Source organism: Megalobrama amblycephala, linkage group LG2 (assembly GCF_018812025.1).
Source record: "Megalobrama amblycephala isolate DHTTF-2021 linkage group LG2, ASM1881202v1, whole genome shotgun sequence".
NCBI classification, from domain to species: Eukaryota; Metazoa; Chordata; class Actinopteri; order Cypriniformes; family Xenocyprididae; genus Megalobrama; species Megalobrama amblycephala.
In genome coordinates, this window is record NC_063045.1 from 58,348,406 (window position 1) to 58,366,229 (window position 17,824).

Consider the following 17,824-nt stretch of genomic DNA (forward strand, 5'->3'; position numbering starts at 1 on the left):
TAAGGGGAGACACTCCTTCCCTGACCCTAGGCTTTTCCATAGTAGACTTAAATGGGCCAAACTTGTCCTTGATGGCTTCATAAGTAACTTGATATGCCATTAGCCACCGGATGCTTCCAACTACCTTCGTATGACCTTCTCAAGCGAGGCAGATATGATGGCATGTGCTACCCTGACTGGCACAGTGGGCCCTCTCCCAAAATTCACAGCTCCGGAGCCTAGCCAAGACTAGACCCTATTTTTACAGTTCTGTCTGCTGGCATTCACAGTGAGTCTTGGCTTATCTTACTGACACAAAGCTGAAGGTGTGGCGTTCCTTGATTGGCTAACACCAGTAGCGCTGAGCGTGTAATTGACTTCTGTTGGGTAGGAGTCAATTCTGTTTTGGGATAGACTGTCACCTTCCATTAACATTGAGTTCCGAGTGTCCTAAGAGGTTTTAAGGTTTAAGCTTAGCTTAATATTATCTATTTAACTGCTCTGGCATTATTAGATGAGAACTGAATTGAGCTGGATAATGACACTAACTAGTGATGCACCCATCATGATTTTTCATGGCCGATTCCGATTTTTTTACAAGCAAATTGGCCGATTCTGATACCAGCATGAGCATAGCATGAGCAGTTTAAATTAGATTATAATTTCAAGATTTAAAACTAAAACAGAATGGTCTGACTTTAGATTTGTGAAATGATGCTACATAAGACACCTGCACAAAACAAAAACGGCAGACGGACTGAATGAAAATGCAAATTCACTCTCTGACAGTAGGTGGCACAGCGATATAGTGCATCTTTGGGTACTTCTGTACACAAAGCAGTTCTGCACTTATAAACACTACTTTATAGAGGGTATGCATTGACGTCTCTGTCCCGCTGGAACACGCCCCCTCAGCCATACTGAGTGGCAAAAAGAGCCTGCTGCATGACTGGATTTAATAGGGGAAACTGCAAAAATGCGAGTAAAACAAATGATTATCAGTTTAAACTAAATGTTGGACTCGATATAGTGTTCTTACAACTTAGCAAAGATCCAGTGATCCATGGATATTGACATGCAGCCAGGAATCATGTTTCCTGACATTTATATGTACCTGATTTCAATGCCGGGGAAATATATAAAGCAAATTTTATATATCATCTAGTCCTGAAAAAACTTGTATAGTTTTTTGCAGTTTTTATTTAAAACATACAATTATGCAGAATATAAGATGCTAAAAATGTATTTGATTTGGAGTTGTCAATACAATATATAGGCTATGATTTTACCTCAAAATTCAACATATTGACTCAAAATAATAACTTCAAAATCCACGTTTTGCTGCCTGGAGTCCATTTTTTTTCTGTGAATTGCAGCGATCCATTTGCTTCTCTTTTCTTTAGCTTTCGGCAGTCTATAAAAATAGACTGGACAAGAAATCTGAGGTATATCTGTACAGTCAAGTTTCCGAAGTTTGCACAGCTCTCTCCTGGTTTAGATGTTTTGTGTCAAATCTATCTGTATTGGCAATCGCACAGCTCTTTCCAGTTTTAGATGTGTTTTGTGTGTTTTTCGCGGCATTCACGCTGAAAACCAATGCTGAAAGTGATTGGGCGTAACCACAATCACTCCAGCCGATGGTGACATACTCTCTATACAGAGGTAAGAGGAAAAGAAAGTGTCATCGAAACTTTTCTAAAGACTGTCAGTTCCTTTCAGAGATGCATTCATATAAACCCCTACCCCCAATTCAGTATTTATATTTTTATTCCTATATTTCGAGCATCGCGAACACTGAGTTTGCTGTGCCTGGTACAGTATTAACTGTGCTCTCATCTTTTATCTCATCTTTATCTTCAGCGTGTCCCGTCTCTGGCCTGTGTTAACGTCCTGTTTACAGACTTCGTAATACTTCAACAAATGATTGCAATGCAGTTTGTGTGCAATTTCGAAATAGAGATCGGCCAAAATAAAACAAAAAACATCCGGTTGATCGTGTGTTTGGAGCTAAAATCGTCCAGTTCTGATTTATGCATTTATAACACCAACTTTGCAACACTGACACTGTTATTGAACTGAATTCAGTGAATTGAATCAACTGACTTGAGCTGAATAATGACACTATTATCTTCTGTAGAGCTGCATATAGCTGAATTGATCTTGTTCCATAATCCATGAGGTTTACATTAACACTGTCATTTTCCTGTTTATTAATGTGACGCTGCTTTGAAACAATCTGTATTGCATAAAGTGATATATAAATAAATGTGACTTGACTTCATTATAATTCTGGGCCATTTGGAAGTCTGTGAACCCTAATCCCTGACCTTTCCCTCCATGCAGAAAAAGAGTCGTGAAGAGAGCGAAGGCGAGGGCAGTGGGGTAGAGATCCTGGAGAACCGACCCTACACAGACGGCCCCGGCGGCACTGGTCAATACACCCATAAGGTTTACCACATTGGCCAACACATCCCTAGCTGGTTCCGCTCTATCTTGCCAAAAGCTGCTCTTCGTGTGGAAGAGGAATCCTGGAACGCCTACCCATACACCCGTACACGGTGAGTGCCAGAGCTCCTAATAATAAAACCCTCTGGCTCTTTTTCAAGAGTACTCGAGATAAAGATCCAAAACAGCTTTTAATATTCAAGTCAGGCCTTGTTGTTCTGGTCTTAAAGTAAATGTGAAATCAAAATAGATCTGTGTTTACTTTTTTAAAGAGGCCATATTGTGCTCTTTTTCAAAGTCGTGATTTTGTTTTTGGGATCTACTAGCAGTGTTGGGGAAAGTTACTTTTAAAAGTAATGCATTACAATATTGCGTTACTGCCTAAAAAAGTAACTAATTGTGTTTTTTATGAAAAGTAATGCATTACATTACTTTTGTGTTACTTTTTCTCTCCTGGCTTGCTTTTTTTTTTTAATAACAACAAAAAAGTTCTATTTTTGGCCCTTTCACACCAAAAGTGAAATGAATAAGCCTCAGGCTGAAGGAAATGCATATTTACACCTGTACAATAGAGGGCGCAGCTCAAACAAATCTTTCAGCTGTGCTGACATTCTGGATTAAGAAGAATAGGATACAGTAGAAGGAAGTTCAGCACTCTTATCTCTAAATCTAATCTAAAGTAATTTTTGCTTATTAGTATGGTTGAATTAGATCATTGAAGGTCAGCAGCAAAGACATTGGTTAATAAAGTGAGATTAAATTCATAAAGTATATTTGTGTAGTTTAATATAGTTAATTATTACAGGTTTGCATCAAATTCTAAGGTTGCATTTCACAGTTTTTATTCATTTTGAGGAATACTGAATGTTTCCGTGCAAGTGAGATGAATAAATGCATGTTCACATTTAGTCTAGAACTACAATAACCATCATGTTCGGACAGTGCACACAACACCTCTGACTTTTATTTCTCTCAACATAGGGGCAGGAGAGCTGTCAGTCAATAAATGTGAAAAAGTAACTTGTGTTACTAATTTAAAAAAGTAACTTAGATATTTTGTTGTAAATTGAAAAAAGTAATACGTTACTTTACTAGTTACTTGAAAAAGTAATCGGATTACGTAACTCAAGTTACTTGTAATGCATTAACCCCAACACTGTCTAGTAGAACAGGTTTTCATGCTTGAATGTTTAAAAAAACAAGTAGTATTTTTTTAAGTATTGTTCCCATATTTGGCATTGTTGCAGCACCACTCTGTCATTAACACTCTATTTAGTTACAGTCTCTATGAAGCACCTCTTTCCGAAAAGCGCATGTTCGAGCGTGTTTGGTAAAAAATATCCCGCCCTTTACCATAACCGCAAGTTTTAACACACTACTAACGCAACCAGGCCTTGCCCCTTTTTTTGCTTATGCCTTGTGCGGAAATTATTTAAATGAGGAATATTGTGACGTGTTTGTTCCCAAAAGCTTTACAATGGAACCTTTTCATAGAGAAAAACTCCCGCTGGAGGGACTTTGTGCTTTGTAACTTTGCGGACCTTTTTCATGCTCAAAAAGCAGCACTACACACTAAAGAAAGTTGAAAATGTAAAATAGCAGAATAGGACCCCTTTAAAGCATCTTTCTGCTCTCATAGTTTCATGTTGAGTGATACATTTCCACTGCAATAAACATGTATCTGTTATCTAATGAAGGGGTCATGGTAGATATAGACAATGCCTGTGTGAAGAGGGGATAAGCTTGCATGAATCTCTGCGGTAATGCATGACACTGATATGATGAAGTGACATCAGAGTTAATCTCTCCTCGCCTGTCTTGCAGCTACACGTGTCCTTTCGTCGAAAAGTTTTCCATCGATATTGAGACGTACTACAAGCCGGACACGGGTAACCAGAATGACGTCTTCAGCATGTCCTCGGCCGAAAAGAGACAGCGGGATATAGGTAAACTTTCTTTATTTTCATTCCGCATGTTTGATGCATATTTTAAATTGAAGCTTTTAACAGTTTTTGACGTGCAAAATCACAACTGAGCATTTAGAACAATTACATTTACAAGAGGTCCAGTCGTTAGCATGCTTTTTACCATGCGAGCACTGCTTGCTTCTGACACCAGTCTCAAGCAATCCAGCAGGAAGAGTCATGCTCTGGAGTCATGCCTCAGTGTTTAAGATGCAGACAGCGTGCCGCTTCATTGACATAGTACCATGCTGCTGCTGGGTAACGTGCCGCTGCACGAGATCCCCGTTGCACTCTGGGACAGGTACTGGAGGCTTTCTTAGCTGAGCATAGACAGACGCAGACACTGCAGGGGGAAGCGCCCTGTGAATGCTGTTACATAACTCCATTCCTGACTGAAAACATGCACCTTTGTCAGTGTGCTGTGGAGACACCTAGAGGCTGTCTGGGAACACGGCAGTCTGGAAACAGGAAACAACCCAAGATCAGCAACCAATCTGTACTTCGCAACTGTGAATAATTGAAGACCTACAATGTTAGGTTAAGACATGAAAGATTAGAGATCTGAATTAAGAGTTGTTCTTTGAGAAAAAGCAAGTGAATAAACAAAGAACGGTAAAAATCATAAGAAAACTAATGTGTGTGTGTGTGTGTGTGTGTACATGTATATGTATATACTGCATAAAAAAAAATATACTGCATAAAAAAAAAACATTGCTATTTTTAGTAATACATATTCGGTAACACTTTATTTTAGGGTTCTATTCTCACTTTTAACTAAGCTTATTAGCATGCATATTACTAGGATGTTGGCTTTTTATTAGTACTTAAAAAGTACATATTAATGCTTTATTCTGCATGACCTTATTCTACATCCCTTAATCCTACCCAATACCTAAATTTAAATGCTACAAAAACTACATTACTAACTATTAATAAGCAGTAAATTAGTAGTTAAGGTAAGGCAAAAGTTGGAGTTAATAGTGAATATGTGTTCCCTATACTGAAGTGTTACCACAAATTCAAAGTTCCATATATGGACATGAAAAAAGTAATGACCTTTTATAATGGAGCAAGCTGATTCCTAATGCTAAATAAGACTTTATGACACATAAGACAAACAGATAAACCAGGTTTTACAGCCTCAGACAACTCAAGGTCCATGTTATTACCTTTCAGAAGGTTCAATAAAATCTCAGTGATGAACTGATTTCGTTTGCATTAATGGATTTAATATGAACCACCATTTGTGCCTTGTTCACCCCCTCTCCCCCCCAAAAAAAAATGCAATCGCTAATAGAAGCAATTGTCTTTCACAGATCCTATCGATATTGTGAACGATTTCATTGCCCCTCATGAGTACCTAGTTGAGGAGGACCCTAAACTCTACAAGTCGAATAAAACCCAGCGGGGCCCCCTGTCTGATGACTGGATCACAGAAATCAACAACAACCCAGGCAAAATGCCTGTCATGTGCGCTTACAAGTTGTGCAAAGTGGAGTTTCGATACTGGGGCATGCAGTCCAAGATTGAGCGGTTCATTCATGATGTGGGTAAGTGTTTGGAAATGTTCAGACACCTTCTGGGATTCTGGGTAACATATAAGCAATATCACACTCATAGCCGTGCGATATGCCTTTATCGGCCGTAGGTAATCACAGCGTGCTGATATACAGCCATATAGCATGGCTACTCATGTGATATTGCATTTATACAACAGTTCAGTGGCACGAGTGTGTAAATAAATAAGAAATAACAACGGAGTGTCTTTAAAACCCTCTTGTGCAGAACTACTTCATTCTGCCACGGATTCAAATCTCAAGCTGACAGTTTGACCAAGGCTCCGTTACTAGTTCTAAAATGTCACTTTAGAACTAGTAACGAAGGAATGTTGAGTCCCTCCATTGAAAATCATTGTATTTTGTACAGTATTATAGAGAGAGAGAAAGATCGCCTTAGCGAGCATTACCTGTGTCTGATATAACATTCATTCTTCAGGTCGATATTCATAATATTATATACATTATAAAAATCAATTTGAATGTCCGCTGAGGAAAGCAATATTTGTCTTTTTTACAGTTAAGGGAATTTTCCATAACAGCGCTTGTTTACAAAAGTCTGTTTCAATTTAAAAGTCCAACTATGTATTAATGTAACTTTCACTTAATCCATATTACACACTAATGGACCCTTTCTCAATACCAAATACAATATATTATTTATATAACATAATATTTATTGAGCAACAATATTTAAATTAACAACAATAGCCATTATAAATGACAATAGGAAACAAACACAATTGTACAATTCAGTCAAACATAGAAAAGCAGTGCTCTACAGCAGTGAATTTCAATCTTTTTTGAGTAATGGACCCCCGTCATATTTAGAACCGTCCTCAAACACCCCAGAATAATATTGGCTCATTGGTATCATTAATGTCTTTGTGATGACCAAATGCAGTCAAGTATAATTTACTACTACATTAGTTGACTTGTCCAATATTCAGTCATATCGTCAGTTATATTATACATATATTATCTTCTTCTTTTATGGGAATATGTCAAATGTCAGTTATTTTATAAGGACCCCCTAGCATTATGTCAAGGACCACTAGTGGTCCACGGACCCCTGGTTGAGAAACACTGCTCTACAGGATGTAAGTAAAGTATAGCCTTAATATTAAATGAATAAATTTAACATAGCCCAATCGATTTGCTCAGGAACAAGTAATAGATTAATAAGAACAAAGATTGCCTGTTTTATGTACCCAAAATGAATTATATCTCATGTTTATCCCCGAAGCACTGGCCGAGATGAAGCTGTTCTCAGCGGGTACACGAGCACTGAACGGCCGCTGATGGCCTGGAGCTCGCATCTCCGCAAACGTCTAAACAAATTGTAAAATAGGCGCTATAATAAAATATGATTCACATATTTCAGGTCTAAACAACTACATTCTTGCCTAAAAAAAAAAAAAAAAGCTCTTAAAACAACAGTTCGTTGTACAACAAGTGTAGTATTTTTAAAATATATGGTGGATTTGCCCAGTCACCATGACAGTCGCTTTAAGCGAAGTGATACAAACGGCGAAAAGGTAGGAGTGCTGTTATCACTAGAATATCGCACAGCTCTCAGCCAATCAGATTCATAGGATAATTTTCATTTTTGGGTGAACTATTCCTTTAAGCACTGTTTATATATATATAATATATATAAAAATCCAGTGAATTTATTATCACCTTGATGCCAGTACCAGTCAGTGGTATCCTCTACCATATGTCCACTGTTATTAGTGCTGAGAGGACAATTGTCTCTCCAATAGTTCTATATGAGTCAGCTGATCCATCTGTTGCATATGTGTGTGAATTGATGCTTGTTAACATCCTGTTATCGTTGTGCGTGGGTGGGCAGCAGGTGTCAAGCATTTTGTCAGGAAAAAAGCCCTTAATCATTAACCTGCACTTAATGAAAACGAGATTGATGCAGTGCGAATCCAGTGAAAATCTACGATTGGAGAACCACCTCCTCCTGACTACATCAGGGCAGAATTAATTTCCTTTCCATGGGCCGTCCGCTTGCCGCTTAATCTTTTTTATTACTTCGATATCGGCTTGTTTATTGGCTCCTTTCTCTGATAATTTGCAAGCGGACTGTTGTTGTTCCTCATTTGCGAAAGTCTTTAACTTCTTGGGCTGATTTCCTTTTATTTATATCAGTTTTTCCTCTCGCTGTTTCCTGGCCGCTGTGAAAACAATTTTGTTTGCACGTCTCTTCATTACTAAGTACAATTATCTCAAAAGGCTGGTTAACTGCTTCTTTCACACATCTTAATCAATTGAGGAAATCGCACAAGGAAATGAGCCAAACCACACCTCGACCCCAAATGTTGAGCGATCTCATATGCAGACTCATCAGTCTAAAACTAAATCTATAAAAAAAAAAAACATTTTTATTACTTGGAATAAAATGAACATAACCTGATCTAACAAGTAACTAAAACTTAATGAACTAAAACTAAACATTTAAATTGAATGAAAACTCTATAGACACTGAAAAATGACAAAAAAAAAAACCTCTAAATCTACTAAAAATTACTAAATTAGTAAAACTTAAACGCATAAGTTTAACATGGTTGATAGTGTTGAGAAATGTTACTTTTAAAAGTTTTTTCTTATGTTGCTTTGTCACTTTTTATGTAAAGTAATGTTACATTTTCTCACCATCTTGTCTGAGGCTCTTTCTTCCACAACAGAAGTGCTTTGCTTGACTCACAGGCCTAGCAACTGTCCAGAACATTTCAGAACACCTTATCAACTGCAAAGCATTGAGATGCTGACTTATGCATGGGAAACTGTACTCTCATTATCTTCAGAAGATATAATCTACTGTGAACATTTCTTTTTCCCCACAAACTAGTTTGCATGCAGTGACTATGGAAACAATTTGTCTGTGCTAACTTAAGAATTAATCTCACAACATCTTCCCATCAGGGCTGAGGAAGGTGATGGTACGCGCTCATCGACAGGCCTGGTGTTGGCAGGATGAGTGGTACGGTCTGACCATGGAGGACATCCGACAACTGGAGCTGGAGACTCAGCTGGCCCTGGCGCAGAAGATGGCACAGTACAGCTGCAACGAGGAGGGCGGCGAGAACAACGGCGCCGTCACCAGCCCCGAGAAAGAGCTCGAAGGCAAGGAGGCCGTCAGCTCCAACGAAGCGGATGGTACGGCGAGGACCATGGGGGACACGCTGCAGGCACGAGGAGAGCTGACCAAGCAGTGGTCCACCTCTTCCAGGTCCTCACGTTCCTCCAAGAGGGGCGGTAAGTTCCTATCGTCTTTCATGTGAAATTGACCAAAATAGAATAGACTGCTTTGTTGGCCTGGAACAACTATATTTTGAGGGGAATTATTGGTTCATGTCTTACTTACTGATGACCAGTTGCTTTTTTTCCACATGGAGTTATATTAATAAAAACTTAATAAAAAAGCTGCTCTGTTTGTATACCTGTATTTTGAAAATGCATGGTGATCACGAGCTATTAGGATTAAGCTATTAAGCTCAGCTTAAAGGGTTAGTTCACCCAAAAATGAAAATTCTGTCATCATTTACTCACCCTCATGTCGTTCCAAACCTGTAAGACTTTCGTTCATCTTCGGAACAAAAATTAAGATCTTTTTAATAAAATCTGAGCCAGTTCTGTACTGGTTTAGTCCAAATTTTCCGAAGAGACACGATCGCTTTATATGATGAACCGATTTAATTTAGGCTTTTGTTAACATATAAACATTGATCAGAGAACATAAATAGAAGCTCAACTGAACCTGCTTGATGTGCGAAAATAAACCTCATTGCTGAAGCTCAAACGTGCTGCGTAACACAAGAATGAACCTCATTTGTTCTTGCATGTCAAGCAAACATGCTTGAATCTTCATTTATCATAACTGATGTGCGCGTTGATGAATGTTTATGTGTTAATAAAAGCCTAAATTCAGTCTGTTCATTATATAATCACAGTGCTTCCCACAGGTTTGAAATATACTTGCGGTGGTAGCCGGGCGAAAAATCCTCCTATTACCAAAATGGTCACACAAAAATGGTCTACTACATGTGACAAACAAATAATGTGTGATTTTTAACAGTATTTTTATTTATTGAAATTAATTTTAATTATATAGCATATTACATTTAATTACATACTAATATTATGCATTATTATGCATTGTAAATTATGCAAATTACAGCATTTAAATGGTTCACCTTTTCCTATGTTCTCCTTGTTGTCATATAGTGTCTCTCTCAGTGAATGGGACACAGATTTTACTAGTAAAATTTATATAATGAATAATTTATGTGTCAAATAATGTTCTTAGCCTTTTCTTCCTGTGGGGGAAACTACAATAATTTACTATGAATTACATGGAAATCAAATTAAATACAATTTACCAAAATACCAATAATGCCCAAAAGAAAAAACGTTAACGTGTTACTTTTTTAATTATAAACAAGCCCGAAATACACCGGGACTCTTATTTTGAAATGTCTGTACTGCAGACTGATCCTTCAGATTCTTACAATCGTCTAAAACATGTTATATAAAGGCCATGAAGTAGACATTGTAATAATTCATCAACTTGAGTTCATTAGCAATCGCTTGGCATAAATCTGTGCTTTTCATTGATTCAGAATCACTTTAAGCAGTCTGAAACGCTGTTGCGTGAGCTTGTAAAACATGCAACAGCGCCCCCTTGTGACTTTGCAAGGGGACTTTGTAAACAGTTCTGACGCACACAACGCGCAAAAACGAAACGACTAGTTATTCGATCGCGGATGGTTTTATTATCTTGGGCGGAAATAAAAGCATAAGAGGATAAAAATAATAAAAGCAAAAAGGTGTCTCCAAATATAGTCTATGTGTGGGAAGCACTGAATCAGGTGTTTATTTTCAGGGTAATGTCTCATATTAAGCATTGAAACATAGAACTAACATGATTTATCATTTATCTTTAATGTATGGTGTGTGCAGGAAGCCCTTCACGCCACAGCATTTCTGAATGGCGCATGCAGAGCATCGCCAGAGACTCGGAGGACAGCACAGACGATGAGTTCTTTGATGCTCACGGTAATGCAGGTTTGATCCTCCGTTTAAAAGGTGCTCTTGACAATCTGTTATTTACTAAAATCTGAATCCTTGTTCCTCAGAGGACTTCTCTGACAACGAGGAGATCTTTCCCAAGGAGATCACCAAGTGGAGCTCCAATGATCTGATGGATAAAATCGAGACAGCGGAGTCAGAGGAAGCTCAGGGTATGCGAGGGATTATCTTCACCCATCTGACACGCTCTAGGATTGCAGGGGGTATTGCAGGCGGGTGATGCAAAGCATTTTTTCCAATGCTTTGGTTTTGTAATGCATAAGCCGAGCCCACTGGAAAGAGTTTTTTCCATTCATCCTTCAAATACGGAGATTTTCACATCTTTAATAGGATTAGCTGTAAAGGAGCCCCATTGACTCTGAGGAGGTTAGGGTCTGTGTCAAACAGTGTGAGATTATGGAACACTAATTACACAGAATTCCTTGCTGTTTGCGAGACGGATCTCGCTGCTCGCTGGACTCACGGGCCGTGGAGGTTTTTACACTTAGGAAAGCCATGTTCAAATGAAAATCTAACACTAGGTGCCCTGTCATATGCAATGTGTGTTTTGCTAGTTTCAGCCCGACACGGTTATCATTTTCACATCCAGCGCCCACGTTGTTTAAATAGCAAATGCACTCACGTCCATCTGCTCACCCATGGGTTTGCTGGTCTGAAAACAAAGTGTGTTCAGGCACATTGTTGGCGTGTTGCTATTTTGAGACAACTGAAAACAACTGCGCCATTGACCAACAAAAACCTGGTCTGAAGTCAATAGCGCAGTATTTTTTTTTTTGTTATTTAAAGACCGTGTTAGTAATATGTGCCTATAGGCGGGTGTACAACGCACATACACTCTGCTTATTACACACACAGCAGCAGCACACAAACATGCCAGATATTAAAAATAAAATAAAAATACGACGCTATAACCTTGTGCACAAGCAGATCCGTTTACTCTCTGGAGAAGCATTCACTTGCAAATTCCACCATGTAAGTAGCGAATCCGCCATGGTGCAAGCGCATCTGGGGCCCGTTCTTCGTACGTTGCTAACTCGGTTAGCTGGATTTGATTGTTGAAAATTTGGCATGATCTTGGATTGTTTGGTTATTCAACGTTCATCCTGGACTTGCTCCCATAGCAAGCATAGGTGAGCAGGCTTATTTCATGTAAATAGGATTAGATTGCATCTTTTTAAGTGGAATTGATACTTAAAATCTGTCCCAGCCACTGCTACTTTATTTCAAGAGTACTCTGCATATCCAGGGATAGTAATTTAAAATGATAATAATTTACAAATTTTGAAAATATTATAAGGTTGTGTAGTCTCTAATACTATAGACACAATTTTACTCATTGAAAGATTTATTTGTGATGGAATAATTACTTAATGAGCCGTGCATTAATTTGAATGGTGACAGCTATTATGGGAGTGGCTTGATGCAGAGCAGGAGATGCAGAAAACTTGATCTTGACTTTAATTCATTTTTAATTCAAACTTTAATTAATGCTGTCACGTAACAAATCTGCTTCAAAGATAAAATTAAATGAATTGCAAATTACAACATTGAAATAAAAATGTAATGACTGTACAAATGCTCGTGAATCTAAATAATTGGGAATCATGTAAAAAAAAAAACAGTGCACATTTAATTTATGTATTATAACATTTATGTCGTTCTGTCATTTTGTTCGCTTGGCTGTTTCATTATAAAGGTCCAGAAATTCATCAAGGTGTCTTTTCTAGTTATATGATGTCATTACGTTGCTGTGTTGCCGCCAGCCAATCACTGCATTGCTGACCATGGTTTCGAGGAACATGAGAACGAGCAGTAATCCTAAACTTAATCCTGAAGAACTTTGAAGAACCAAATTAGCCAGAGATCAGTTATCACGATTAGAAGATCTAGCATCCGTCAAATCATCTCAGATGTATTAAGCGAGGTACGAAGGTGGCTTTTAAAGGGAATGGGAGATGACACTCTGATTGGTTTATAGCATGTTACGCCCAAAACACACCCATGACTTATTAAGAGACTAGGTAAAACCTACTGTATGTAGACCATGCGCCTGGGTCGTTAAACAAGCAAAAGTGGATTTGGACACGCCCGAAGTGCACCTGCGCCATATGCTTCAGATTATGTACTTAGATCATTAAAATAGGGCCCTAAGTTTTCTTTCATTAGTAACAATAATAATAATATATTTCTAAAATAATTCTATTAATCATATGCAAATATATTTGATATTATTGATAATAATAAATTGATTAATTTATAATTTAATACTATATATGAATTAGTATTCATTTAATATTAGTGATTAAATTTGATTTAATTAATATTAATATATTAAGTAATAAATTAATTTAATAATATATATATATATATATATATATATTATATATATATATATATATATATATATATATATATATATATATTTTTTTTTTTATTATTCACAATTTAGTAGTTTATTAATATTAATAATTATTTGTTGTTTTTCCTTTTCCATCAATGCAGATTAGTTTCAGAACTAATTATGATACATATGTGAATATGTTTTTTCTTGCATTAAGTGCATTCATTTTATGTTTCTAGGTGACTTGTATCAAGAATCTGGGACTGCCAACGCAGAGCGACTCAATGAGGTAATGTCTACAATTGTGCATTTTCACAGAATGCTTTTCCATTAACATTAATGGAAATATAATTCAACTTAAACATTACATAATGCATATTTATGCAGCAGCGCTCTTGGTGTCGAATTATTAATGCAACTGCATCAGTGAAAGACGCATTGATCTACTTGTGCTAATGGAGCAAAAATTCTGCAATGGTCACGCTGTGTTTATGCTGACGTAAAAAGAGGGGGAAAAAGCATTAAAGCTTCTCTGAGGGTATGTTATGCAACAGCTCTTTCAGTTAGTATCAGTGCTACACTATCACTGAGCAATCCCAATGACCTTTCACAGAATGAAACGGCGTCACTGCAAAGGTTGGCTCAGTATATAGTCATAAGGTCAAATTCTCATAGTGTGAAGGGTTTCATGGGGACGTGTCGTGGAAGAGCACGATCAGGGCTTTTTTGGGATGATCTCAGTGCTCTTTAACTCTGGTCCGCAGAGACCCAGGTCCATGCGGCACTCCACGGTCCGTAGGCGTCGGCGTACATCACGCAGACGCCCAGCTGTGAGTCACAGCGACACCCGTCTGTTTAGATCCGGTAGAAATGTAGATCTTGTCATGAGTTATGTAGAGTCAAAGGTGTTTTCCTGTGTTGTTGCAGTTATTCATACAGATCGTGTTGTGTTTGCGTAGAGTTTAGCTGATCTCAGATGTAGTATTTTGTAAAGTTGACACACGTTAGAGATGTAGACAAGTAGTTCTTCTTTTACCATGGAATAATCTTCATTAATCGGACAACAGTGATGCCCACTTTGTCTTTGTTTCTGGAAGTGTCTTTCCCATTCGTTTTGTCCTCAGGATTTTTCTTCTTAAAAACAAAAAACAAAGGTAGCACTTTATTATAAGGTGACGTAGTTACACATTACTTCATGTACTTAATAACAATGCATAATTACAAGTATCTAACCTAAACCAATCCCTAACCCTAATCGTATCTCTATAGTAGGTACTGTAGATGTATATATAGATGTATCTGTGTAGTTAATAAATATTACTCAGTACTTATTTGAGTAAGTACATTGTAACTACATCACCTTAAAATAAAGTGTACCAAAACAGAACAAATCAAGACACATTTGAAAGATAATGGGATTTTTTTTAATCTGATCACAATTATTTGAAATTATGATAACCAGAAAAATTTGTTATAAATATATATGAATTTTAGTGTATATATATTTATAACAATACATATCATTTAGCAGTTTGTGAATGTAATGTAGTCTAATTTCATTATTCATTAGTTTCACATTTTTCCATTATAGTCATTAGTATTTAAATAATAATAATAATAGGTTTCTAACATAACTATATTATTTAATCATATATATTTGATGTATAAAACCTTAATTGTATTTTATTAATAATAATAATAATAAACACATTTAAATGAATTTATCAGTATTTCGCATAATATTAATAATTTATTAATTTTATATTTATAAAGATTTTATTAATTTTATTAATTTATTGAAATTATTTTAATAAATTATTATTATTATTAGAGTATTTAAAAATAAAAATAATTGAATTTTTCCTAGTCTTCGTTGACTTCTTTTTATTAGTATATTATTATTAAAAATAAGAATATTATTTAACAACAGTGTAATGATTCATGCCATTCTACCCTTTTAAAAATCTAACTAGCATGAACAAATAGGATAATTAAATCAACCATGCATCATTTTTTTTGTGTGTGATATTGAGCATAATCATAATTGTTTGTATGACAATGAAGTCAGCCAAAATTTCATAATCGACATATAGACAGCTGTAGAAAAATACTGTACTTATGAGTGTGAATGAACTGCTCTCTCCTCATAAACCAGCAGTGATGTTATGTTTTTTATGAATTTCCTTATCAGAATATATTTTATATCAGATATATTGAATAATATTAAATGATATATTAGAAATCACCACTTCTATATTTTATTCTCTAACACTACAACACCTCCACGTTATCTAATGCAATATAGGTTGCTAATTTTAACTGAGGTCATCTGAGCAGCCACACATGTGACATGGTTTCTACAGAAGCATATGTCTGCGTATCTCATGGTTGGTCTGTCTTGAAAGATTTGTGTTTTCTGTCTATGGAGATTTTGAATGGGATATGTACTTCCGGAAGGCTGCTGTTGCGCTCTGTAGGGTGTTGTTCATTAGTAAGTCGTCCTCTTTCACAATAGCATGTTGTCACGAGTGTGTGTGGATGTTTTAAATGAACCGAATGCAGCTGCAGAAACAGCCGTCCAAATGTGTCCCTCAGGACTGTTCCTCACAGCAGTGCTTACAGCCGTCCAAGATCCACGTCCTCCTCCTGGTCCTGCATGGCGGCAACATCCTGGATACGGGCAGCGGAGACCAGAACAGCAAGCAGGGGGACGTCAACACCATCAGCAGCGCGTTTGATGCTGTGATGCGGGTTCATTACCCAGCTGCATTGGGCCGCATCGCCATCCGCCTGGTCCCGTGTCCGGCCGTGTGCGTGGAGGCCTTCTCTCTGGTGTCAAAGTGAGTGTAAAACACACACACTCAATCCATTCAGGACACTAAACATGACATCTGGTAGTCAGGAGGTACTGTTGGGGAGTAGCTAACTTTAAACTAGCAACAATTCCAACTTTTTTACCTTCTAGTACCATGACATTTATTGCTTAATGTTTCCCTGCATTCAAATAAAGAGATGTTACGTCGCTGTTGATATTGATTCATTCATTGCACTTTTGAAAACGCATTGCGGGATACAGTTCTGAGCTGTGTGCTCTGGTTGTAAACGGCGCATTTTGGCAAATGTAGCAGGTCAACCGAGTATTGCATGCATAATGCAGAAAGACTGGTATGGTAGTATGCCACTCTGCGTGCTAATTCAGTACATAAAACTGCTTCTCGCTGGTAATAACCCAGCATGCTCTCTGTTCTTGCGTCCTTGACACAGTTTGAGTCCCTACAGCTATGACGAAGGCTGCCTCTCCAACAGTCAGGATCACATCCCTCTGGCCGCCCTCCCCCTATTGGCCACCTCTGCACCACAGTACCAGGACGCCGTGGCAACGGTCATAGTGCGAGCCAATCAGGTCTACGGTGACTTCATCAAATCCCTGGAGGGGGCCACTTTCACTGGCCAAGTCAGTGGTTTGGGTTTTTCTCTATGTAATTATTTACTGATTTGAGCAATGGAAAAATCGTTTGCCAGTGAAATATGCATCTAGTTTGTATGGAAGCTTGTTTCCCCCACTAAATAAAAAAATAAAAAAGGGGAATTTTTTATCTCACAATTGGACATTAAAACACTCAATTGTGAGATTATATCTCACAATTCTGACTTTATATCATGCAATCCTGACTTAACTCGCACTTTTGACATTAAAACTCACAATTCTGACTTTGTAACTCATAATTCTGACTTTATATCTCGCAATTCTGACTTTATATCTCGCAATTCTGACTTTATATCTCGCAATTCTGACTTTATATCTCGCAATTCTGACTTTATAACTCGCAATTCTGACTTTATAACTCGCAATTCTGACTTTATAACACGCAATTCTGACTTTACAACTCGCAATTCTGACTTTATATCTCGCAATTCTGACTTTATAACTCACAATTCTGACTTTATAACTCGCAATTCTGACTTTATAACACGCAATTCTGACTTTACAACTCGCAATTCTGACTTAACTCGCACTTTTGACATTAAAACTCACAATTCTGACTTTATATCACACAATTCTGACTTTATATCTCGCAATTCTGACTTTATATCATGCAATCCTGACTTAACTCGCACTTTTGACATTAAAACTCACAATTCTGACTTTATGTCACACAATTCTGACTTTATATCTCGCAATTCTGACTTTATAACTCGCAATTCTGACTTTATAACTCGCAATTCTGACTTTATCTCGCAATTCTGACTTTATAACTGCTGACTTTATATCTGAATTCTGACTTTATAACACGCAATTCTGACTTTATAACACTGACTTTATAACTCGCAATTCTGACTTTATAACACGCAATTCTGACTTTATAACTCACAATTCTGACTTTATAACTCGCAATTCTGACTTTATAACTGGTAATTCTGACTTTATATCACGCAAT

The 17,824-nt window shown here is 37.2% G+C and overlaps 1 protein-coding gene across 6 annotated transcripts in view; it reads left to right on the top strand.

Moving 5' to 3' along the window:
• LOC125262452 (membrane-associated phosphatidylinositol transfer protein 2) overlaps nt 1-17,824 on the top strand; it is an 82,335-nt gene that overhangs the window by 41,686 nt on the left and 22,825 nt on the right. For all 6 annotated transcript variants that reach the window (XM_048181229.1, XM_048181232.1, XM_048181233.1 and 3 more), the window contains exons 3-11: nt 2,323-2,537; nt 4,249-4,370; nt 5,705-5,938; nt 8,879-9,211; nt 10,916-11,011; nt 11,092-11,196; nt 13,625-13,674; nt 15,981-16,225; nt 16,650-16,839. In XM_048181229.1, coding sequence (XP_048037186.1) covers nt 2,323-2,537; nt 4,249-4,370; nt 5,705-5,938; nt 8,879-9,211; nt 10,916-11,011; nt 11,092-11,196; nt 13,625-13,674; nt 15,981-16,225; nt 16,650-16,839 — 1,590 coding nt within the window. The remainder of the gene's footprint in view (nt 1-2,322; nt 2,538-4,248; nt 4,371-5,704; nt 5,939-8,878; nt 9,212-10,915; nt 11,012-11,091; nt 11,197-13,624; nt 13,675-15,980; nt 16,226-16,649; nt 16,840-17,824) is intronic.